The sequence below is a fragment of the Simochromis diagramma genome, unplaced genomic scaffold (genome assembly GCF_900408965.1).
Source record: "Simochromis diagramma unplaced genomic scaffold, fSimDia1.1 OVJJ01000603.1, whole genome shotgun sequence".
NCBI lineage: Eukaryota > Metazoa > Chordata > Actinopteri > Cichliformes > Cichlidae > Simochromis > Simochromis diagramma.
Genome location: NW_024387414.1, coordinates 14,472,887 through 14,500,077, shown reverse-complemented (window position 1 = coordinate 14,500,077; position 27,191 = coordinate 14,472,887). Strand labels below are relative to the sequence as shown.

Genomic DNA, 27,191 nt, shown 5'->3' with positions numbered 1-27,191 from the left:
GATAACAACCAAAGCAGTCTGACACTGACAGTCTGCTTACCACGAGGAAGAGATTCACTCTAGCCAAGAAAAGTAAAGCCACATTATGTAGTTTAATTTGATTTCTGAAGTCTTATTCTCTTTAACATGAGATAAAGCTGTTTTCCTGTGACCAATACAATAGATTAAACTTGCACAGGATCAGAATTCATATGTTTAGAAGAGTATGTAGAATTATCAGTTGTCTATGTGATATTTATGTCATCTTTCACAATGTCTCTGTATTTTGCACTTTTAATATTTCCCTCTTAAGTTCTCCTGTTGGTCCTGCTTACTGTCTCTGCCTTATGATCTCTGGCTTCTTCCAGCATAGGTCATCATGTCTGTCAATACTTTTTAAACCAGAAAGGAGCAACTTTACATGACTTAGAAACTCCAAATAGTTAAAATGTAAAGAATGGAAAGTTAAAGTCAGTGATTGTTGGAAATTACTGCAGTGTTGCATGTCAAACTGTCTGCAATAAGGCACTGCAGGTGGGTGATTCAAAATGCAGGGTCTTGTCTAATGTAGAGGCCCCCAACCCCGAAGTGTAGAGCACCTTTTAATGAATCCTGTTTAGACAAGAAAACTCGATTGCCTTTATTTGCTGTGCTGTTGGATTTTCCAGAGGTCGTTCCTGCTGCTGCGTCGTACCAAGAGATTTTAATGGTGCGCCATTTAAAGGCAGTTGTTAATAAAAGCAACAGAAATTGAGGCTTAATCATCAGGATTGTGATTTTTATTTTGTAATCCTTTTTTATGGGGAAGGCTCAGTTTTAAATGAAGTATAAAGGGGACCAAAATGAGACACTGTGGGAGGCTCATTTGATTCATCAACAAATTCTTAAATTAAAAAAAACAAAACAACAAATTATGGCTGCATGTTGTAAAATTTATTTTATATGAAACAAATTATCAAACCTCCACCTCTTAATGATTTAACTCGATGTAAATGAGGCATCAGGGTTCTGTACTCCAACAACACTGTTTATTATGCTTTTATTAAAATAATGAAAATGGGTCCACTTCACATGGATTAAATTTGATGTTATGTAAACAATAATTTTCTGTATATTTAAAATAAACTTTGTGGCTCAAACTAAAGGAGGTTGTTTAAGGAGAATTACAAAAAAAAACAAGATCTGGATGTAAATATGTCGTTTTTTGTTGTTGTTTGTTTTTTAGTTAGTTTTTTTTAATTGTAATCCAAGCCTCTAGATGAGAGGTCTAAAAAATAATCTTATAAAGTTAAAGCTGCAGGGGTTTTTGTTTTTTTTTGTTTTTTTTAATCATAATTACTAAAGAAGGGCTAACAACAGAAGGTAGATAAGCCAGTAAATCTAGGGTCTGTAGTGTCTGAAGTCCTCTTTATCAAAATCAACATAACAGAAATAAAGCAGGAAAAATAGACCCTCTGGACCCATCAAAAAAAACAAAAACACAAAACCCCGCACACACATACACAAAATAATTAAAAACTGTTCAACCAAAAATTACCGCTGGACGGTGTGTAGAGGAAGAGAAAGCACACCAAGGGTCCTGCCCCCTCTTTATTGCTTTTCAGTTAATCACACCAGACCAGCTACACCTGAGAGGAGAGCACAACACACCGTGAGTCACAGATCATTTACACACCATAACCGTCACGAAGGCGGAGATAACATTGACATGACTTATCTCCTTCTCATTTGCATGTTACAGCGCCGTGTTCGTTAGGCATAAAATTCCTCATATAATTTTGTTAAATGAAAACCTTTTGATAATTAATTTTGAGGGGAAAAAACAGGATGGTGTTAAAGGTTATTAAAATTACAGAATAAGTTTGTTAGGTGCTTAGCCTCTGGCTAAGGCTAAGGATGATGACTAATATGAGCCATGATCGAAACAAGATTCGCGTTAATCAAGCAAACGTCACCATTTCTCTGATAACATCCTGACGTCATTGGGTTTTCTTTATAAATGGCTCACTCTCATAAATATCTTGATGTGGATTTGTAGGGAAGAGCTTAAGAATCCTCTGTCCTCTGCTGAGAACAACTACACACCACATAATTTTGTCCACAGCCCTGCCTAGTTTTAATAAATTCTGCCAAGTGGTTTTTGCCTAATCTTTCAGACACACGGGTAAACAAATGACAATGGAAACTTTAATTTCCCTGCGGCTCAACCCGTTTTGACGATAAAGGCTTGTGTTTTATTTAAATCTATTTTAATTTTTATGTCAGAATATATGACAGAATAGAATAATCCTTTAATTGTCCCACAAGGGGAAATTTGTTTGTAACAGCAGCCAGAAAGACACATATACAACAAACAGGACACAGAACAGAAACATACAACATTTTTCTTACATATTTACATCAAGGACAATGGTTACTATAAACAGAGTACTGTTATTAAATTAAATAAAATTAACTACAGATAAGAGGCAAACCAGGTTGTAGTGCGAATCGGTTGATTAAATTATTGCAGTTACAGCGCAGATGTAAACATCTATGTTTGTTGGGAGCAGTTCTGATTGTGCAGTCTGACAGCTGCAGGGAGGAAGGACCTGCGGAAACGCTCCTTCATGCATCGAGGATGCAGCAGTCTGTCACCGAAGGAGCTCTGCAGTTCAGCAACATTTACATGCATGGGGTGGGAGACTCTGTCCATCAGAGATGAGTCCTTCTGTCTCCCACCACCTGCACTGGGTCCAGGGTGCATCCCAGAACAGAGCTGGCCTTCCTGATGAGTTTATCCAACCTCTTCCTCTCAGCTGCCGATAAACCGCTGCCCCAACATACAACACTGTAAAAAATGACAGATGCCACCAAAGAGTCATAGAAGGTCTTTAAAAGCGCTCCCTGGACTCCAAATTCAATCTGTTCAAATCTGTTGCTGTCTACAGACACAGAAAATCACATCTACTACTTACATCCAGCAAGAGCCTCTTAGACGTGAAACTGAAATTCCTCCACCTCCCAGATGACATTCTTTGTTAATGAAGCTTTCCACTTCAGGCTCACAAACATAAGATCTGGGACTTGACTCTTTGTTTCACCCTCCTCTGCTCAAAGTTGTACAACTGAAGGTCACCTACTCTGGTCAGAACACAAAAAGACTCCACTTGTGTTGAAAAAATGAATTAACTCAAATTCAAAAAGATTAATGATTATATTTATTTAATTCCCTCACTATGCTCTGTGTGCTGCTCTTTTAAACTTTTGAACATTAAAGGTTACTGATTGCATTTCAGGTCTGACACTCTCATGTAGGAAACATAGAAATTGTTTTAATTGGTTGCCAAATTAAAGTGAAATTAATTTCACCGATTAACTGACTGATTCTTAGTGATACACTGGTCACATTTTTAATCTGTTCAGTGTAAAACCAACTATAACAGATTTCCATTTCCTGCATCACCATTTTAATGCATATGGATTTTCATAACAAGGCGTACTTTTACGATGTGGCTCAACAGGTTGCACGTATAAAATGTTGAGAGCACAATAGAGATTTCAATCTTTAAAAGAATCCCTGAAAGTGGGCCAAGTGATGGAGTATGTAGACTTTCAAAAAGACATTTTGAACGTCTACATACTTTTTTTTGGCTTCCCGTTTTAATTAACATCCTGTTTGAGGAGATGATGCCCTTTGAGCTCTCGTTCTACAAATGTGCACATCGTACTTTGGTTTAAATGTGGGTGCCTTGTCCCAGTACATCCACTGTCAACACCTGATATGTTCAAGAGGGGAAGAAAAGAAATGAAATGAAAAATTAAATCTCTTTTAATCTCTGTGGCCCTAATGGAGGAGGCTGCATTCTCGATTCGTTATTGTCGGCAGTGCTTCGAAGAATGAAATAAAGGAACAATATTAGGCCTAAGTAAAGGGTAAAAAAAAAAAAACAGCGCTTTGTCGCTTTCATCGCCAATGAACTATAAATAAGACTAATGTATCAGAAACAGAGTGGAGAAATTAGTGGAGTAAATGAACCGTTCCCTGAATGAAAACATTTAATGAAAAGCTCTCAAAAAATTATCTTAAGAGACCTCCAAATTATAAATATTTATGCCAAGTGACTGTATAAGCTTATATATTAAACTTAATGTAACCCCACAGCACCAGATTGTGACTGACAGATGTGAGCGGTCAAGTTCTCTCTCATTTTAATATCCTGGTTCAGTGAATCAGTCACCTTGACTTATGATAGCATTTGCTCTCAGCAGGCGCCTGTTTGACACACTGATTGTTGTGTACCGAAATACCCTTTAACATAGAGGGTATTTTGGTACACAACACACACAATTTGAGACACAATTGGCTGCTTTTTTTTTAAAATATAAGTAGGAGGAATAAAAGCTCTAACATTAAAAAAAAAAATCAAAACTGTTTCATTGATCATAATTTTGCACAGTCAAAGCTCTTAAATCCTTAAATCCCCTAAAATGTTGATTAAGCTCAACAAGTCATGATTATGTTTGGTTATTAAAGCTTAATGCAATTCCACAGTTAACCCTGAAAGTCACACTACAAATAAAACCTGCAGCTTCTCCTTTCAAAAACATGGGTTATATTCGGCTCTGCTTTTATTTGGAGCTGTGGCTTCGTTTTAAGGCTAACAATGTCCACATACTGTAACTGTTGGGCAGCATGCAGTGTGCTATTAAAACAGGATGAGGACAAATACATCACCATAAATGGACTACTGCCGTTTTGCTTAGAGGATGTGCCGGCCCAAAGACATTTCATACAGCACCGAAAATGGCAACTAAATGGTTTTTGACACATACAAGTAACTCTAAAGCTCCACTGACAGATGTGATAATCTGACTTTCTCCTCTCCTGTACTATTCACAGTTTTGCGTTCTTTTTCTAACTCCTTCACAGGCGGAACGTTTATTGAACAAGAACATTCGAAAGGGCATAGTAAACTACTACGATGACTTGGACTTCAAAAACATCATGGACTACGTTCAGAATAGGGTAAGACGACTCTTAATTTCCTGTTACTTGATAAACGTCACCTGTGATAGTCTTTTTTTTTTTACATACGGACTGTATTAATCACCCAGAAACCCTCAGGACTTTAAATAAAGTCAGAAACAAAGTTCCTTGACTTGACTTTAGTAAATCCCCAAATACACAGCTTTAAAGGATAAATAAATATTACAGCCTATACCTCTCCATCTGTACTAAGAGTGATTTTTTATTTATTTATTTATTTTGTTTGTTTTTTTAGATCACTGATCTGTTTTAATAGTTTTAAGGGTTAAAGTTATGCCCTCTAATCTATAAATTATAAACTAGAATTAAAGACATGCTTCATGTGTTCTTAAAGATGCGTTAAAGAGTCAGGTGTTTAGCTTTTTTTTTTTTTTCTCTCTCTCTCAGTAGGTGCATGTTGTTGTTGTTGTTATAATCCCTTTAATGATAGCTATAATGCGACAGCCAAGCTAGTTAGACAGAACTAGTATTAGCTGGTAAATATCCCAGTAAACACTCACATCCTGTTATGGTCATATCTAGTTAAAAAAACTAAAATGAGGCCAGTGCGCAGACTATGGGTGAAGTCACAGCAGTGGTATCCATCCTCTATGTATAGTCTATGTTAATAATCTCCTGCAGTAGAGACAAAGCCTGATTATTATTATAAAGCTGAGGATTTTTTGTTGTTTTAAAACTGCACAACCAGTGAACTTGAATCCTCACTGAAAATTTTTAGTTGCATCGCTGTGCATGACCATCAGAGCACACCGATCCGCCATGCACACAGCCTGAAGCTGGAGATCTCTTTCCCAGCTTTTATCAAGCATATGGTAATGCACTGTAGGGGACAGCGGACTGGTCACACATTGAAACTAGCAGCCAGCTACAAACTCTGATTAGCACAGGAGAGGGGGCATATGTTCTGCACGCTACAGGCCTTCATCATTTTAAGGATTGTGTACTGTGGATTTGTGGCCTGATTGCGTGATAGTTGCAGGCTGCTTGAATTCCCTAAAGCTATTGTGTCTCAGGTGATTTGGTGGTTTAGAAAATGGGCTGAATTTTTTACACAGTTGTGGACTGGCAGATTTAACAGCATTTGAGCATTGTCCATGAAAGCTACAAGAAAGATCTTTGTGTGCATTTGGTCAGGTCCAGGTAACTGATAACGGGTGTTTGTAAAACTTTCTCAGGATGAGAAACAGTTTATGCATGTCGATCTTTGAATGGAGGATACTGGCTTTTGCTTTGATGGGGCTTTGTCTCTGTAATACACCGAGCACACCCTGATCTGTTTCAGGGTTAACACAGAGGGGCAGATGATGGTTCATGTGCAAAATCATACTTATGGACAATTGTGGAATGACCAGTTAATCTCACATTAGAGTCTTTGGATTGTGCGAGAAAACTGCACTACCCAGAGGTTACCAAAGCAGGGACGAGGACAGGCAAACTTTACTCTATTCTAGCTGGATGTGTAAATTGATAAACAGGGCATTTATACTGAGAGAACTGTTGCTCACTCGATAATTTCTCTTTTTTAACCAATCGCTGTAAACCCTAGAGATGGTTGCATGTGATAATCCCAGTAGATCAGCAGTTTCTAAAATACTCAGACGGGTCCGAATTGCATCAACAAACACGCCACCTTAAATCACATTTCTTCCCTATTCACATGTTCAATTTGATCTTCAGCAGGTTATTAGCGGAAGAGGCCTAATAAATCTGGTCAGTTTATAAAGAGAGAATGCAACGAGATTTTTAAAAATGAATATCTTTCTCTTTCACAGAGAAGGTTTGTTAATGCTGGAGGAAAAAACAGGACAATTAGTTTGGTGTATTTATTTTTGTCAAAGATCAGCAGCACCTTGGTTATGCAGATCTTAGTTGGTTGTGTAGAAAAGAAGTGCCGATTTATTATCTGTCAAAACATAAAAGGAGCCTCTTTTTTGTTTTGTTTTGGCAGCCGATTCATCCAGTGACATGTTTGAAGAACTTTATAGCAGCAAAGATTGCTTCAGTGATGTTAGAAAGCCATTTAACAGAAGCCTGAAAAGGTTTTTAAAGCTGCTTGCTGGCCCCGTTGCCCTGCTCTTAGAGAGATTAAGTGTTTTCTGAAGAACTTCAATGGAAAACCATGTTTGAAAAAACAAACTTGGAGGGTACTGAGACTATGTTCTGAACTTATTTTTGTTTGTGAGAACGGTACCAAATTCAGTCATGCATTTGTGTTTGCGTTGTGTAAATGGTGACATTTTTTTCTGTTCCTTTCATATAAGATTTAAAAAGGCGTCCCTTTGTTGTCGGTGGGTAAGTGAGAACAACTGAATAGGAAGTTTATGTTGCGTTTGTCTGTGAGCAATCAGAATATTTCACTGCTCATACCAGGTCTGTGCCCTGTGAGCACAGTTCTGTATCCAGCAGTGTTTTTAATGTTCTTTTATATTATAAAACCATCTATTTTTTATTTTAATGTGTTCTGTGTAATGTCGTCCCGTGTGCCCGCTGAACTCTGGAAAAGCTCATATCCAGTAAGAAGACAAAAACATTTCTAATGTGTTTAGATGGCACCTCCGTCTGTACTGTCAGGTTATTTTATTTTTGTGTGTGTGTAATGCGAAAAGGGTCAGAGGAGTCTTTCCTGCAAAATGCCTGAAGGTGTTTTGAGTGTAAACTCAACAGGAGACGTCCTGTCCCAGTCTCCATGTAAATAGCTGCTGATGTTTTGGATGGGGCTACGTCTTAGCCATCTGTCATAATTGCAACAACAAAGGAAAATTGATTGTCGGGACCAGTTTTCAGGCTTGAAAACGCCCTCATGCCTCAGAGCCCGAACAGTTGCATCAGCACTTTTTCTTTTCTTTATTTTTGTTATCGAACCGTCTCTGAATCCAGAAAAGGAAATCGACAATCCAACATTCAGAGCCGGGACACACACATTGTTTAGTCAGAGGCGGCAGAATTTAATTTCTGCCATGCTATTTTTCTTCCATCCCCTCTGGTGACAGTCAATGCAGAGAAATAGCTGTGTGAGTACTATTTTAAGATGGACTTTAAGTGAACCTCTCCTTGACAATATTAAAATCTGATTCTGTACAGGTTAAGACATCTTCACTTTAATAACTGAGATAAGACTCCAAATGTAGAGTCACTTGAAAACAAAAGCACACCTACTTTCTATTGTAAGAGTTTCTGTATCAGGACATGTTAAAAATGACCTGGTCCTTAGCAGGTTCTAAATTTCGGTAAATACAACCTCAAGTGAACTAAAAAACGTGTCATTTTACACCATGTCATTATTTAATTAACAAACATTAAGCTGAAATGCAGAAGCAGTGTGTGGGAAAATGAAGTACACTCTTACTGCTTCCATAGGAATGGGGAAGTAGGTGTTAATCAAATGCTCTTGATTAAATGATCATCAGCAAGCGTGACCACCTGTCGTCTGAAAGCCAAATTTTTGCCAGTTTGCTGGTCCGGAGCATTCAGGTCTTTTACACAATGCCAGCAACGAAACACATCAACAGTGATGAAATGAAATTGGAGAGGTTTAGTCTTAATGGATAGCACCACATCTGGCAAAAACCAAACACAGCATATCAGGACAAAGAGGCGGTCAAGGGGTGATGGTTTAGACTGGTTTGGAATTGGACCTGGACATCCTGCAGTCACTGTCTCGACCATGAACTACTCTGTATACCAGAGTCAGATGTGAGGCTACATGTCTATCAGCTGAAGATTGTGCAAAACCGGGTCCTGCAACAGGTCAATGATCCCAAGCACAGCAACAAAACTACAACAGAATGGATGGGAAAGAAAAGACTTGAGCGAGCTGTGTCACCAAATGAACTGAAGCAACATTCCCCCACCTCATGTGAGAGATTGTGAGAGACTGATAAAGTCGCACAAAAAATTGCTTACTTCAAGTTCTTGACGATTGGCTCTACAAGCGGATGTGGAATGACTCTAGGGTTCAAACTCCAGACTGTAATAACTGCACCACCACTTCCTGTTTCTTAACCGAATAAAGCAAGTAGGACAGGCATGGGGTCACATAGAAGGGTTCTGCATATTTGTTTTTCTCATTACATTTACACACTAACATAGCAGGCGTACACCTGAGCAAGACCAAGCAAAATCCATCTGAGGAGTTGACAAAAGTTAGAGTTGGGCCTTAAGTCTAATTTCCATTTTTTTACAAAATAACTTTTAACCATTTTGTATCTGAAATCTTGTATAGTGTCTGAAAGTGTGACGCTATCACTGGTTTTACTGTTAATGGCTCTTCATTTGACACAGAATGATAAATGTCACACGAACCACAAAATAATTGATCTCTTAGTTTGAAGCATACTTAAAGATGTGTCTTCAGTGACAAAGCACATCTGTAAGCTTTTTGTTCCAGCTGTAAAGATATTAGGAAACATCTCATTCTGAGCACAGAGTTCATGTATAAGTGGTAGGTCGTATCATATCCGGTATTAACTCGATTTCAAGCTGCCCTTTCTATCCACTGTGCCTCAGTATTGTAATGGAGATGTGACATTTATTCCACCAGTAGAAGCTGCCTCTTTCTTCGCCCCTGCAGAGGAGACAGAGGAGACATTTTTCTCACACAATTACATACATAATTTATCAAAATAGTTGTCATATTATTGACCACTTGTTGGTTTCATTGCCAGGAGCAACAATTTTTCATTTCCCTCATTAGATAACACCTTAGTCACTGCAGACACTTGCTTCATAAAAACAATGCAGCTTGAAAACGTCACATCATTTGTTAACCACAATCTGTGCTGCAGGCGCAGCAATAAATACCCCCACAGCACTGCAGCAGGGCTTTGTTGTGTATACCAAGAAGTGTTAGAGCACTTCAAACAAAAAAGTCATTCAGGCAGACACTCTTTCAAACGCCATCTTTCCAGAGTGCTGCATGTTTCACTCAGAAGTGATCATGCATATTTATAAGCGAATTCTGGATTCATCACGGAAAGCATTGGTGCAATTTAAGCATAGCAGTTGTGCATAGACATGTTAAATTTCATTAAGAGACAACTGTGAGCATAACATTAAAATTCATCCAATGGTGTCTGTCAATGAAAATATAATAAACACAGAAACATAACACAAAATGCAGTAACAAACAAGAAAAGTACGAAGTCCATTAATAAATCTTACATGAATGCACAAACACTAACCTTTGCCACCCACTTACTGGAAACACTTGTATTCATTTTCATGGGTTGAGGTAGAGACATTAAACTTATATTGCAGTATGGTTATGATTATATGGAACATTAACAGACCTGAAAACAAATCTTCACTAGAGCTCCTTTTCCATCCATCTAATAGAGTATAAACTGTACCTATACAAATGTACTGAGTTATTACAGCACTTGTTTTTTTTTGGTTTTTTTGTGTAAATGACAAAATACTATAATTTTTGGTAAAAACAGAGAAAACTCTTTTTCAGGAGCTATATCAGCCTCGGGGAAGTGGGTGAACTGGTTCCCTGCTGTAAAAATTTCAAGCAGCTGGTTTTACAAGACCTACTGGTTTGATGGGAACTAAAGCCCCAGTGACACACTTTTAGAGACCAGACAGTGAACCTACCGGTATGTATTACCGTAAGTCACTGTATTCTTCAAGGTTGTTTGGTGTCGATAGGTGCAATTTTTCACAAACAGGTATTAGGTGCTGCACTGACAACTTCCGTGCTTTGGTTGCTAGTGGTTCTTATGGAAGGCGCCAACGTCTTTGCAAACTCTCACTACTTAATCTCCAAGCAGTAGTGAAAATATAAGAAAAATACATTGGATTTAGTTCTAAGGCACAATGTTTACTTTCAGGGCCGTGCAGAGAGGTTTAAAGGGGCGGGTGCTCAAAGTTAAAAAGGGGCACATTGAACCAGGTTGAATAACAACAACACACATTCATCAAGAATCTAATATGGGAAGGGCAGGGCTGTGTTGATCTGAGACTGTAGACATTAAAAAGTCCATAGGAGAGATGGTAGCTGATTAAACAAGTGTCATGAGATAATAACAAAATGCAAAGATTGGTGACAGCGCTTGGAACCATAAGGCAACAAAAAACTGTGAGAAATAAATGAGGCTCTGCCCGTGAATCACTCTTTGCTTCTCTTCTTCCTTCCATCCCATCATTTCATATATCACTCTCCACTTGCTGTCTATCTGAGAACAAGGCACAACTTGTTATTGCAATAAACTATAATCTAATTATCCACACCTAACAACTCTTGCACTTAATCTATAATAAAATGATGACAGAAAAATGTTATAGCACTGCCTTTAGTAGCCTCACACAGCTCCTGCTGTTTCCTCCTCATGTCCTTACCAGCCATGTCTGGACAATGTTATATCATGAGTAATAATTAAAAAAAATCTATATACATAAAACAAACACATGCACGCGCACACAGTGACATTTTAGACCTTCTTCAGAATACTGTATATACTATGGGCATCATGGTGCTGATCCAGAATCCTTACATTATTATTCATTACTAGAGCTACAATAATAAAGCAATGAGGAGGGGGAAGTAATAAATATGAAATAATGTATTTATGATGATTCCATTTGTTTCACTATCCACTCTGTGCAGGGGCAAAGCTTATTACATTTTTAAACTGTAGAGATACAATCATTTTACTGCTGTAAAATCCAAATTTTGTCTTATTTAAAATATAAATCTAATATAATCTGCTTCTTAATGTATGTTCTTTAAAATACAGCGTGTGTTTTTTAATATATTATAATTATAATAATGCATAATTATGTGGACATGCATATTAGATCGTTTTTTAGTGAAATATAATCCCTCCAGAAAGGCAGGAAAAGCCCGGAAACTTACTTTAAAACTAAATATGTTCTAAATACTTTAAAACTAAATATGTTCCCTAAAACGGTGACAGAGCTACAGACCCATGACAGCCTTACACAGGTAGCCAGCAGCTATGACCAGCACTACATGTGCAGTTAATAAAAGGACAGGTAATGTTTGTCGCGCTGTTGCACACACAGCACGCTGTTTCAGTTCGTCAGTTGCAACAAGACAGCTTACCAACGTGTACGTAATAAGCCAATACTCGTGGGTGCTATACACTACAGTTTACGTTGTACACCTACTTACCGGTACTGGTTTTGTCGCATCAGTCTGTGTCTCTGAGTTAACTTGTGTTTCTCCTACAGCTCCGGACCGCTAAAAATGCGCGTGCTCTTTGTGAGCTCGTTCCCGTCTCGTAATTAGCGCGTTCTGCCGTCAAGGGCGACCATTGGTTAAATGTGATCATGTGACTGATGCAAGCCAGATCCTTTTATTTATCAAAACTGTGATTAATAGTTAAATATTATTGTTGAGGGGCACAGACAGGACTCCGCACGCACACACACATAAAAAAAAATAAATAATTTTTTTTAAAAAGTTGCCTTATCAAAAGGGCACTTTGGGCACCCATCAGGAAAGGGGCGGGTGCTCAAGCCCCTCTAGCCCCCCCCCCCCCCCCCCCCCCCCGCACGTGCCTGTTTACTTTGAAGAATGAGATGCAAGCTTTCAAATTTTCTCAACTGTTCAGTGTTTCATTAGCAAGTGTTTGCATACAAGTTGCCATCTTCCATGCAAACTATGGGCAACTGCAGCAATCTGCTAGTGAACAAAAGAATTATATGCAAGTTTTTGGTGCAGCAACCTCTTTCAGTGACAGCTGCAAACCATTCGTCAACTTGGTTGGGCAAAATATTTTTGTAGAAAAAGAGGCTGCCAGGAGATTGCCAACCTCTAGATCCTTGTGAATGTCATTCTACTGAATTAAATCAGACTCTACAGAACTCAGCTGCCAGACTTTCAGCTAGAACGAGGAGACAAGATCACATTTCTCTTACCTTTTTACACAATGTTTAGCACTGAATTTAAGATTTTACTGATTTCTGTTAAAGTCTTTCATAGCTTTGCTCCAAGCTACATTTCTGACCTCTTAGTAATTACCATATGCACCAGAGGTCTTTTCCCTGTTCCAGGGGCCCAACTGAAAACTCAAAGGGACAAATCTGAAACAACCTGTCTGGCAAAATCAAGTCAGTCACTTCCTTGAAAAAAATCTTTTAAAAAATACTTTGATGAGAAAGCTTTTCCCTCCCCTTAAATTTACTTTAAAGTGTCTTTCCCCCCCCCCTCTATTTGTTACTTCTGTTTTATTCTGTTGCTCCTGTGAAGCACGTTGTAATGTGGAGCTTGAACAATGTTATATAAATAAAGTCATAATTATGGTTCTTATTAATACAGTAACAATAGTAAGTGATCCTGAAAAGTTTAGCAAACTTTTTGAAAAAAAACACCTCAGTCTTTAACCTGTAATCACACGCTCATTATGTTGCTGTAATTGCAACCCACGCTTTGAGCGGTTGGCTCAGAGGGGGACTTAACCATACGATTAGTCACAGTCTGCATGCAAGCAGCTCGTCATCAGTCAGCTGGACAGTCACAAAATTAGTCGCTTATTCGGCAAATATTTAATTCCAGGAGACTTTTGGAAATTTAGTCACAATAAAAAATAATAATAAAATAAACTCGAGCTACCAGCTTATTGTTGTATACCTCTGCAAACCAGCTCAGCTAAATATTTTGTGAGGGTGACTTTTTGACCAATTAATGTTTATACAAATTCCTGACATGTCACATTCATGAGGATGTAAACACACAGAATTCCTTCAGCCGCACACTGGGGGTGAAAAGAGAGAGAGAGAGAAGTGAAGGGAACTGATTTAACAATTACTCCATGAAGGCTCTGTAATTGTCGAGGTTGCCAGTTTAAGAGCTACGGACAGATGGACAACCCTAGAACATAATGGCTTCGGTCATGACTGTCACCAGTGAGGGTCATAAAAAATAAATGTGTCACATCACTTTTAAATGACTTTGTATTTCAATTTCAACTTTAGTAAACAAACTGTTGTGTAATCCATCCATCACTCTCACACGTCACATCAGAATCTCAGGAGATGGACGTGTTTTGAAAAGATGCTTCATTTTTATCTCATGAGGCTGCATAATGAATTGAACAGTCTGCTCATAGACAGGATTAGATCGGGTGATACTGCACTGTTGCACCTACCACACTGAGAACTCTGTGTTCTTATATTAAGTTTTTGTTTGTTGTTGTGGCTTTTTTGGGGGGTTTTTTGTGTGTGACCTTTCTTTGGGTCTTGACCGAGTGCTGGAAAAACAGCTGTGCAGAATCACACCAACAGAGGAGGGAGTATTGCTTTGGCAGACTGGCATCATATCAGCATACTGATAACACTGCCTGACAAAGAGCGCTCTCATATCTATTCATTTATTCATCGTCCCTCTTTATCTCTTGTCTCATTCTCTCTTTCTGCCTCATGTTCTCCCTCCAAATAAAATATTAGATTCAATAAGTGACTACCAAGCAGAGGTACCAGTATTGGGCTCTGCTTCGCTCATTCTTTACTCTCTGAGGCAGCTGTGCAGTTGCTATCTACCCCAAGTGAAAGCGCAAATCAAACAAAAATAACTGAGATGTCAAACGGCAGCTGTAATTTACTCCGAGTGCCATCAATTGAGACATTTTTCCCATTTTTATATTCAAATATTGAAAATCCTTTGGTACCAGATGTCATTTATATTGGGTCTAATTTTGTTTTTCTTTCTTATGCTAGTCAAATACAGGCGTAACTCCATTAACAGCTGTATCCCATTAATGCTAATTGTTAACTGAGGCGATACTGCTATGACAAGTTCATTTACATTTCTTGTATAATGAGAAGTGCCAATTTAAGGCTTATGCCCTATTTTAACAGTGAGTTTGTTCTTCAGCACTACCTTAAAAACCTTCTTATTGTCACTTTGGATGAAAATGGGAAATACAGTTCAGCACACCAAAGCATCGGTGTGGCAACTTTTCCACCCTGTACGATGAAAACTGAGCAAAGAAAGTGCACATTTGTGCCTTCAGCAAATGTAAGAAGAGCTAAATGAAACGAATAAACTGATTGCCTAAGTAATGAACACAGAAAGCTTAGGAAATGCCCCCTGAACCACCTTTTCTTATGTTGTAGATGCATAAACACTACAAATTCTCATTTTGGCTTGTTGGTTGGTGGTTGCTGGGAAACATGACATCATAATAAATTGTGCGCAATTCAGGTTTACATGGATGTAAATTAATGTTATTTTTATGAAATAAAACAATATTAGGCTTTTCATAGGTCTTGGAGCTAGATAAATGCTACAAATGGGTCATTTTAGTCCATTTCTAGTTGGTTGCTAGGCAATGTTAAGCCATCATAAAATTTCACACATTATTTAAGTATTTCTGGATATAATTTAGATGTTATGTGCATAAACAGTATGAATGGGTCATTTAAGCTTGTTGGTAGGTGGTTGCTAGGCAATGTAATGATGTGAAAACCTTCAGGGTCCCAAGATGTACCTGTGTCCCAACTCTGGTTGCACAACTGCTGATCATTTAGGAAGAGTTTGGAAACAAATGAACAGAGCTTTTGTGTATTATACTGGATTTTGTGTTGTTTGTATATTGAGGAAGACTTAAAACTTTATTAAATACGTTGTTGTCTTACTAACGCTAATGTGTTTTCCCAAGTTTGTTTGCTGTTGATTTGTTTAGGTTTCTTTAGTCTCTTGAGAGTTTGCAAAAGAAGAGGGCAGTAAAAATGACTGGTGCAGCCTCTGCAGCCACTTGTTGATCCCATAACACGTGGCTGCAGGTGATGACACATAATGTTTCACTGTTCTTGTGAAGATGATAATTTCCAAATTTGATGCAGGTCAGTGAAGCAGCAAATTCCAAATTAGTCCTTTTATCTCCTCCTGGTGAAGTATTTTGTATTTTCAGATTTTCTTTCGAAATGGGAATATTTTCCTCAGATCTGAATATTAACATAAATTCTGATACATGGCCTGTGATGTACGAGCCACCTGTCCGGGTGGTATCCTGCCTCTCACTGAATGACATCTGAAATGGGCCCAAAACCCCCGTGACTCCGAATTGGATTAGTGATTAAGGAAATGGATGGATAGACAGATGGATGGACTTGTGCCGGAGTCGGCTCTGAGTATTTTGTACACAAACAGGCCAGCACTTTACAAGACAGGGACAAAGATGCATCCCCGAGGAAGAGCTTACATTTCTAGTGGGAAGGAAAAATGCACCTGCTCTTAAAAGTAATGAAGGAAGTAGATATAAGCAGATTTTTGGATATGTGCAAATATCACAACACCTACCGACCTTTTCAAGAATGTGGTAGAAGGAATGAAAGGGGGAAGCTGTGTTTGCACAATCAAATAAATTTGCCACCAGTGGAAAATTGTATTTGGATAGTAAACACAGCTGCATCTGAATGTGAATATTGATGGTATAGTTTACCTCATTTGTCTTGTAAACAGCTCAGTAAAATATTTTGTACAGGGAAACGTCACTTCTTCAGGGGAAAGCCCTTCGATCTGCTCCTTTGAAATTCTGGCTGAAAGGAAAAGTGTGAGAGAGAATCAAATACTAACCGGATGCCAAATGTTGTTAATTGTGATTAATTTCATCCTAAAATGCTACTTTTGGCATCATGCCAGCACAACAGAATGAATCATGTTCACATAGTTAGTTACTTATTGACTCTCTCTGTCTCTCCTGTGTTTTAAAACCACTTTCCTTTTCCTTCTTACCTTTAATATTGTCATCTTTCTCCTCTTTGTCAGTTTAAGTGTTGTGGAGGTGAAGAATTTAAAGACTGGAAAGTCAACATGTACCACAACTGTAGTGCGCCTGGTCCGTTAGCCTGCGGTGTCCCATATACCTGCTGTGTTACTACTAAGGTAGGTGTCATTATTGATGGTCTTACCACTACATCGGCTGGTACAATATATGCTTTTCTTGTTGCAATAATACCTCTTGTATTACCAGTTTCTATGCATGATGCTAACTGCTTCTGCCTCTTCTGATAATACTGCTACAGCACAATTTATGTTCAGCTACTACATTTAAAACATTTTTATTATTATTATAATTACAAGTACATAATTACAAGTACATATTTTACATGGTATATAACATTTAAATTATGTTTTTTTTTTAGAAACTACTTGTGGGTAGACTTTTACATCCATCATGGGCATGAATGTCATGGAAATTTAGGGCATTTAATGGTTTCTTTGAACAGCTTTTGTTTTTAATGACCGTTTGGGGGGAAAAAAGAACAAGAATTGGGTGCACAAGTTTGAATTTGAACTTATATTGCATTTTTTTCTAGTTCATATAGCCACAAATATATACATATGTCCACTTAAGTCTTTTAAGAAGTGCTTTTAAAGGCTCTACAGTGTCTTTTAACTTGAAAATGCCAAGACCTATTACTTTCTTGTTAGTGATAATTACTGACTACAACCAGTAGTTTTTCTTTATCGGCAAAGATTTATCAAAGATTTGTTTGACAGCACTCATCAGATTGACCAATATTCAGAACAAGGGAAAATCCAAGGAATTCAGAAAAAATCTAAAGTGGAGACTAGTAGATTTGGACAAGTTGGAAAAGTCGCTTGGGGCCATTTCTAAACAACTGCAGATCATCAGTTCATCAGTTCAGACGGGTCTATGTAAGCACAATTTATCTGGAAGAATGCCAAAACTGTCATCATCACATAAGAAGAAATTGGTTGTAGGATGTTCAGAACAAACAGAGGCTCAAATCTGCTGTGAACTGGAAGCCATATGCCTTTTGGAGAAAGGTTTTATGGTCAAAGACTGAGCTTTTTGACTATAGTGACAGCTTGAGGTTTTCAAACTTTCAACTGTCAAGCACGATGGTGTCATGCTCTGGGGCTGCTTTGCTGCCTGTGGTACATTACATTACACAGAGTAGATGGAATAATGATCGATGAGTACCTCCAAATTCTTCAGCTTCATCTCAAATCAACGGCTAGACACTTAAAACCAAGACACAGATGGGTGTTCCAGCAGGACAATAACCCCAAACACTCATCAAGACTGATTTGTGGTTTGAAATGTTGACCAGTTTAATATATGTGTGGATTTGAGAAAATCCTAAAATACATTCAAACTTGTAAACCAAATGTTAAAAGACCAAAATGACACTGGCATTTATCATCTTAAACTGCATCTCATGCTGACCTATTTTTAATGGGGTCCAGTTATAAAAACATATGAAGCTAGAATACATTAAGTCCCCTGTAAAAGAGGATTGCACATATTTAACACATCTGTCTCTTCACTGGAGTTGATGAACACTTCATGCTAAGAGGTTTTTAAAAACAATTGTGTAGATGTTTTGTGGCTGCAGTGGGAATGAACAAAGTCTGATTAGTTAAAGCTAAAGATTCCAGGTTTGCTGGTGGGTGATATTCACGTGAAAATACGTGAACAAATGGCTTAATGGCTAAAGTGTGGCGTGAATTTATCTTGATACATCCTCATCTGTCTCATGAGAGGGTTTTTGATCTGCAGTCGTGCTGAGGAGAACTCCCAAAATCCCACGCAGCTTCACTTCTGAGAGACAAATTACACACTGTGAGATGCTGGCATTTTATTTGCTCAGGAAGGCACCTTCTCACTGAGGGCATGCAGTCTCACAATCACAGTGAGAGCTGAAGATCAGAGTTAGATACCAACTAATCTGTAATTTTATCATGTTTGTTCCTGAATTTGTTTTTTTAGTTTTGGATTTGTGTGTGTGTGTTTGTCATTAAAGCTCTCAGACACACAGGCCTAAAGATCTGTCGGCGACACCTTCCTCAACCCTCAGCCCCAAGCAACTGCTAAACAACTGAAATTCTGATTTTCATCTGCAAAGTGGTTTGCATTAAGGAATGCACATTTTTCTCTAGTGCTCTGTGGCTGCCAGTGTCTGTGTGTCTGGGTCTTAAAGTAATAGCTCTTGCATGCAGAGTGACATTTAAAATGCACCTCTTCACCCTATATTGTGATTAAGCCTTAGCCATGGCATGTGCAGGCAATTTTCTCCACCTCTAAGTAGCAAAGGCTCCCTGTAATCTGTACACCTACACTGTCCAGTAATTATAAGGACAAAGAGAACAAAGAGAAAGTCTCGAGCTAAACACACAACAGTTTGACGAACTGTCTGAACTTATGAAACTGATCTCATCCGACATTCTCTAAAATTTAATTTAATTTAATTTAAAGGTTTCTGTGTTGGGTCAAACTTTTTGTTAGATGTTTAGATCTTTCTTTCGTTTGTTCGTTCGTTCGTTCTTTCTTTCTTTCTTTCTTTGACCAGCAGCATTTTTATGTGGAATAAAAATGGTCTTGACAAACTGTTTGGCAGACAGAAAATAGCAAAACGATCCCTACCTGCCAGAGATGACTCACATAAGTGGCAACGGATGCTGTAGAGCAGAGCATATATGCCCTTAATGCAGACTTATCTTTGCGAACAACCATGGATATAATGATTTAGAGGTTTATTTTTAATTCCACTTAATTTTAGTTTTAATACAACAAGATGCAGGCTGCAGATGACTCTGTTCTGAAGATAAAACCGTTAGATTAGATAAAAGCTTTTATTCTCCTGGCTGTCCCCACACTGTACAGCTTTCTGTTAATTTTTATTTGAAACATTTTACTTCTCTTTCAGAATAATGAAGTGCCCAACACTATGTGTGGGTACAAGGCCCTAGATGACAAGGTAAGACCTCAAAGTCATAAAACAAAGATGAGCTCTTCCCACTTTATTATGTGCTGAAATATCCATTGTGACTGTTGTATGCTTTATATCCACAGAAGGTTCATTTAAACTGGGAATTGCAGAGAGAAAACTGGCAGTTGCTGTTCTTTTTATCTCATTGACAGCTGAATGTTTCTTAGCAATAACTCTGGATGTGCTGTGTCGCTCTCACACAACTGAGGACAAGTGTCAGATAATTAAGTAATGGACTGGTCTTATTATAAGCAAGGAACAGAAAGTTAAACAGTTGGAAGAAAGGAAAGGGAGCTGCCTTTGACTTTTTGTAGTTTTGAAATTGGACTAACCACCAGTGTTCTGTGTCCCACAGCATCAACCACTGCCTGACATCTATACCAGAGGCTGCACCGGTGCATTCATTTACTGGCTGCTGGACAATTATAAGATTATGATCATACTTCTGTTTTTGATCCTAGTGCCTCAGGTATACACACACACACACACACACACACACACACACACACACACACACACACACACACACACATTTGTACAGTGTGTACAGTGAGATAGTGATACAGATGCTTTACCTTTCTACTCATTTTTTACAGGTTAGCTTTTCCCATTATCTGTGGCCTTTTCTTCTCCTAATATGTTTGTATAGGAGTGTTCATGCAGAAATGAATGAAAGACCATGTGCTTGACTCTGTTTGCATGTGCAAATATTTACACTCATTTTTAATGTGTTTTATCCCAACTGTGACTCACTTTGTAACTGTGTGTTTTTAAAAAGTTCGAAACAAATACAGTTATTATTGCGGTAACGGGAAAGCTGTCGATGGTGGGTACAAACAACAGCAATTAACTTCTTCAAAAGGGTGTCTGAATAAAAGTGCGGCGCTCTGGAGGGGAGGGGCACAGAGTAGAGGCATACATCTTTCAATTGTTGCCCATGGGACAGAAAATGGATTTAAAAAGATGCGCTGAAAAAGCCTTTTAGAAGCACAATTTAACAAAAAACATTAGCTGCAAAAAACAGGCTGGTTTAGTATGATTTACCTGAGACAAGGATGACTAAGTTATATTTTAATGTGTAGTGCTATATATGAGGAGTTATTTATGTCACTTTGTAGCTAAATGAGTTTTATTTTCATTAGTGGTATTTATTCCCACCATGGATGTTTATGGAACAATTACCATTTAATTTTACTTTACCTTTTAACAATTAAATGTTTAATACAGAAGTATAGACAGATGTACAGATGGGCAAATAAATAAATAATGTAATAAAAGTCTCAACAGAAAGCCTGTTTAAACAAAACAAATGTAGACTAAAAAGACTGTCTCCCCGGCCTTTATTCATGTACGAGGAGCAACTAAAGAATTCTGAGCTTGTAAATGGAGATAGTCAGCAGCAGTGACTTTTGTAACAAGATGAGATAAATAATCTGGAGCATGGCCACTTAGCACTCTGTGTGTAAATACAAGAATTTTAAACAAATGCTAAAATCTCTTGGGAGCTAATTTATTGAGTATAAGATGGGAGTGTTGTGAGCTTGATTTCTAGAACGTGTTGTTAAATATCAACACGTTAATAGTCTGGACGCAGTATTTTGTACAGCTTGGAGAGATTATCTGTCAAAACCAGTAAACAGGGCATTACAATAATCTAAGCACAAATGCGGGAATTGTTTTTTTGGGGGGGGTTTTGTGTGTTTTTTGTTTTTGTTTTTTGTTTTTTTTGGTTCAGCTGCGCAGACCAGAGAAGAATCTAATATTGTACCGAAATTTCAAACACTGAACTTTACATTTGAAACAAAAGAAGCAAGAGCCGGACTGATTTTAGGATATAGTTCAGGTGCTATAATTATTGCTTCCGTAAAGTTGGCATTTAATACAAGGCAATTGCTAGAGAGCTAAACCCAGTTAAACAGTGGGTCCAGCTGGTGAAGCTTAAAAGACATATATAGCTGAATGTCATCACCATAGACATGATAAGAAATGTCATTAAAATACTAAATGATGCCAGCTGAAGCATGTAGAAAGAAAATAATACTGGACCCAGGACTGAACCTTGTGGAACCCCACAGGTTAGGGAGATAATGTTAGAGGTGGCCAAACAGAGGTCCTATGAGATTTCATGCAAGGTTGTACAGTTTTGTAGTTGACCTTTTTGTGATAGGTGTGGCTGCAGTGGTGTGTCATTTGTACTTCAGATTTTGAGAAGGCAAACTTGTATTTGCTTCTGTATTTACCAAAACAGCTTGCAGAGACTTATAGAGTGTACCTTTTAGAGCTCAGTGGAATAAATCATCTAAAACCCAGACTAGCAAATGGAATAAAAATGGAAATTGCTTCACCCCTTAGGCACATCTGACAGCTCCACAGCCTTAGGAGAGATAAAATCAGCTGTGCAGTTACTTGCTGGTCCAATTTATTTAGATTTGCTTGGACCAAACAGGCCATAATAAAAACACAAAAATGAACTTTTATTTTAAAATATTCTTTCTGAACTTAAAATGGACCAAAGATTTTCTTTTTAAATCAGACTTTTATTCTTTTCCAGCATTAAAAGAACAAAATCTACAAATGCACACTATTCATTCACTCTACACACCTTATACTCCTTCATCCTTCCCTTTTCTTGAACCAGATTCATTTGGTAGTGTGGATGTAACAGCACAGATGCTGTTTTTCATTACTTTGCCATTTCTACCCTCATAAATCCCATTTTCAATCATACATTTAATAATCCACACACTCTGGCAGCTATGAATATATGAATGTAGGCTGTGCTGGACTTTAATAAGCATGTTGAACTTCACTGAGCTGTGCAGAAGGTGTCAGTTGTCCGGTTCATTACACAGGTGCTTCTCTTTTGCTCTTTGTCACACATCCCGATTTCTCAGGTGATGCTCAACATTTAATCTGGTGTCCCACTCTGTCGGATATTTGAGGTTACTTACGAATGTTTAGTTCCAAGTGGAAAATTTCATCTAACTCAACAGAAATCTCTATATAGCAGGACAAGTCATTTTCATCTCAGCTTCCAGTTTAGATTCCAATTGTGTGTATTTCTGGACGTGTGGTTAGTGTAGGTCTAATTAATAAAAAATAATAAAATAAATATTAAGCAAGTTTTATTCAAGACATATTAAAATGGGAAAAAAAATACACAAAGTGTATTTTTTGGCTGTGAACAATCCAAAAATGTGTATGTGATTAAAAGTACCTTTGTTCCTCTCATTTCTATGATTCACTGAGATTATTCTGACAAATTTCACAATCATGAAAAAGCAAATGGAACGAATACCAGCTCTAAATATAAATAAATAGATTAAAGTATTGCTGATATGTGTGCTTTTGTTATCTGAGATGTGAGCTTAATTTCTGGGATGCGTTTGCAGAGTAAGTAGAAAAGATTTTTTTGGTGAAGGCTGTGCAGATACTTGTCAGCTATTCCTCAAAACTGCATTAGGCACAAACTTAAACGAGTCAAAAAGAAAAGTCAGAAATGAAAATTAGAAAGCCCTTCCTCTTCTTCTTGCGTAATCTTTTTCTAAGTCATTACCATAAGACAAGCACAGATATTATACATAAAAGCCTTTTAGAGGGTTTATCTCTTACATGGACTTTCTTGGCATTCACAGACCTGTATTTAATAATTAGCTGATTTCTTTCAGGCCTGAAAAACAAAAAACAAAGCTGGGAGGAGGTACAGGTGTCTAGTTTGCTAGTTCTCGTTTGGGAAACAGAGAAGCAGAGAGATTTCGCACTCAATTTCGTTGTGTGGACAGACGTGGCAGTAGTAGTCGCGTGCCCTTATTGCAAACTGTATCTCTGTATCTCTGCAAAGACAAACTCAGAAGCATACAAAGCAGCCTGATGTTGCTTCAGGTGATCTTTCAAAGGATGTCCAGTTTATCTAAACACACATTTCCTTAGTTCCTTCCACCTCACATCTCTTCTTTTAATCTCTTTCTCATATCTTACATTAGGGAGGCTTAGATACAAGGTAAAGACACAAATGAGACTAATGAGAAGCAGCCACAGTCACCTTTCTTCCACCATGCTTATTAAGATTCTCTCTCTCTCATTCCCTCTTTCTAGTTCTTCGGTGTGCTAGTCACCCGGATATATATCACTCGTATTGAAGACATAAGTAATCAGTATGCTGAACCCACCGAAGATGCACTACGTCAGAAAGGTCACTTGGACAAATGGTTCAAATGTATGCCAGAATGGGACTGACAGAAAACTGCAAGTAGCGAAGAGATCTGATGTTCAATTGTGCTTTTTTTTTTTTTTCTTTTTTTCAGCATCCACTGTTTTACTTACTTTTAACAACTTTGTTGAAATACAGTGTACTAATGGTGGAAAATACTCATTTAGATATGAGCTTTTAACTGCAATGTGCCTAACATGGTCTCAGGGATAAAGACAAAATACAAAACAACCACTTTTGTTTCTTTCTTTTATGTGAAATGAGTCTTTTCCAGTGCAACACACAATCACAGTTTGTGGCGTTGCCTTAATTTTGATACTTTTCTGCCCCTGTTTCTTCTGTTGATTAAACCATTGCTTGACCTTTCTAAATAATCAATGCTGAATCGGCATTGAAGTGCTGGTATGCATACAAATGGTCTAAAATGACTTTTTTTGTTTGTTGCTTAAAAACAGCTGGTCAGTTTGCCTTATTTGTATCTCCTGATGTGTCCATGACAAGTGTTACCTATGATGCTCAGATGTATTACAGATATTTTATTAAAGCAAAAAAACCCTTTATTATGAAATACCATTTTGTCAGTGGGAACAAAAAAAAAAAAAGAATCTTAGTAAAGTGGCAATGCCATAACCGACTATCTCAGGGTGCCTATAAGCAGCAACCTTGTCTTTTAGAATATTGCCACTGCATGCCAGTTTGAATACTGCTGTTAGTAGACTTGCATGTAGTATGTATCCTGCTCCTTATTTGTGTAGTGGCTGACAATCAGCACAGTACAACTGTCTTTAGTCAAACAATTATGCAGTGGAAATGACGATTTGTAATTGACATGTTAGTCATGATTGCATGTTTTCAAGCTGCCTTTTCACAGAATAGTGAAGTTATAAAAGCAGCACTTTAGATCTGCCGTGGCCAAAGCTGTGGACATGGCACAAATTTTGTTTCCTGTAATTTGCCGCTTGACTTTTTTTATTTAGCTTATTTTTTACATGTTTCTGTGATCTAATGAAGAACAATTTGGGGCGTTTCATAATTTTCAAAGACTTTTATTGGCAAATAAATCAGATTTATGTAAACAGTGCCTGTTTGCAGTGTTGACCCTTCGTCGTAACAGCTCCCTCTGGCATGCTGAATATCAGTTTCTGAATTCATGAGTATGCTTCTTATCACTCTGCGAAACAGTATACGATCACTGTGAACTGCCAAAATTGAAGCAGTAAATTGTATGAAGTAAAAAATTTGTGCCACTGCCAACAACAACAATCACATGATGCCTAACAACAGGTTCAAAGGGAACAATACAGAGATATTTCCCACTCACTATTGTTGTGTGGAAAGATGTAACAGGAGCAGTAGTGTGGCCTTTTTATTTAGACAGAGCATCATTACAGCAGAGCTATAAGTGTAACTCACTGGGTAATGAGTGTGGGTGTAGAAGTATAGCGACGTTTATTTACCACTAATTACCAGCAGTAAATCAGTCACAGAGTTCTTCCTGAACATGGTGAAATGCTTGGAAGTATAGTCGCAAAATGTCTGTACAACACTACCATGAGTTCCCAGAACCTCAAACTTCACAAGCTATGGAAAGCTGACTGGTAACCACACTCCCCCCCCCCCCCCCCCCCCCCCCCCCCTCCTCATATATTGCTAATATGCTAACCACATATTGCACATTGGATTCAAACTCATACCTTCGGTGACTACCTCCCTAATGCTTGTCAAAGTGATGTCACCGAACATAATGCAACACCATTGGTTATTTCTCAAGTTAGCACGACGGTTCAGTGGTTTGCACTATTGCCTCACAACAAGAGGGTCCTGAGTTTTCCGCAGGACCTCTAGTTTCTACACTGGGACACTCTCTTGCAACATAAAGCTCAAAACCTAAAGTGTTTCACATACTTAAAGTAAAATAAAGGTAAAAAAAACAGATTGGTCTAAATGAATTAACATTGTGACAAAGTGTTGTATTTTATGAAGTTGAACTGTAGAGAAGCAGATATTGCTTTACAATATATTACAGCTTATAGTCATTGTGGTTTTACTATTGACATTTATATATGCACTTTTTATGACCCAACTTAACAATGTGAATTTATTGTACCGTTGAACTTCTTGCGTCTGACGTAACATCAAACCAGACACCGAAGTTGGGTTTATTTTTTGTTTGTTTTTCTTCTTTCTTTTTTTTTCTTCCTTTGTCATATGTACACATTACTATCTTTAATTTTTATCTATTCCTGTAATATATTATACTGCGGCTACATCATGGCTAAAGCACATTTGCAATCATTTCAGGTTCCACTCAGTTCTTGTCGTTATTTATTCGACCAAGGAATATTGCAGTGGTCCAGAAATTGTTTTATTTTTTATTTTTTTGTTGCAAATTACATATTTTATTAATTAGGTGTTGGTTGAGCTTGAGCATTTGTAACTACTGGCTGGTGGTGTGTATGTACTCTGTTGTATGGGGGTTTTATTATGTGTTACGGTTATTTTATACTCTTTACTGTGAGGATGCGTTTAGAGAGAATCAGTTTCAATATAAAGCGACAACAGCTTCTAGCATTAAGGAAATTATTTTTTTATGATTTGATGCATTTAAAAATGAAAACTATTTTTAGTTACATGGATTTAATTACATTAATGTCACTCAATGTGCTTCGTTTGTCTGCTTCATTAAACTAACGGTGCTAAGGGAACTATTTTGGCTAATTAGTTTGTCACAACTACATTTTTTGGAAATTTGATTGAAACTGTAATGTAAGTTAAATAAAAATATATTGACCCAGTTCACCGTCCATGTGATATAACAATATATATGGGTAGTTCTGTTATTTTCATATTCATTATTTGTCACTGGTTGTATAAATATGTACAAAGGTGGTCTCAGCTCCAAAGTTTATACAATGTTGGAAAGACTGCACAACATAATTTGAAAGTATGTTTTTGAAATGCTTTGTTGGGTTTAGGTTGGAAAATAAAATGATTAAAATATTTTAAGAGTCCTGTTGTTTGTCTTTTAGTGGACTGTATTTAAGGAACAAACCACAAAAGCAACTCAATCACCAAACATCTCCCCAAGTCTACACCCTCTCCTAAAAATCGTCACCTCTGGCTTAAACATTAAAACCGCTTTAAAATTATAGTACTCAATAGGTCGTCCTGTGAAGGTATTTCGGGTGATGCTGTATAAATGATTGTTGATATCATACTGTGTATTTTCTAGGCCAGGCTTCATCCTGAGTTTACAGCTGTGTGTAA

General features: G+C 37.6%; 1 protein-coding gene and 1 long non-coding RNA gene across 2 annotated transcripts in view; one reads left to right on the top strand and one right to left on the bottom strand.

Moving 5' to 3' along the window:
• Positions 1-26,926, top strand: part of tspan15 (tetraspanin 15) — a 41,163-nt gene extending 14,237 nt beyond the window's left edge. The window contains exons 4-8 of the mRNA XM_040011449.1: positions 4,892-4,987; positions 16,743-16,859; positions 19,652-19,702; positions 20,070-20,183; positions 23,810-26,926. Of these exons, the coding sequence (XP_039867383.1) occupies positions 4,892-4,987; positions 16,743-16,859; positions 19,652-19,702; positions 20,070-20,183; positions 23,810-23,950 (519 nt within the window). The 3' untranslated portion in view covers positions 23,951-26,926. The remainder of the gene's footprint in view (positions 1-4,891; positions 4,988-16,742; positions 16,860-19,651; positions 19,703-20,069; positions 20,184-23,809) is intronic.
• LOC120721249 lies at positions 6,915-12,192 on the bottom strand. The gene is made up of 2 exons (XR_005693142.1): positions 12,150-12,192; positions 6,915-9,572 (listed from the first exon to the last, which is right to left on the bottom strand). It is a non-coding gene; the product is annotated as an uncharacterized LOC120721249 (long non-coding RNA).
• Positions 26,927-27,191: the final 265 nt, after the last annotated feature.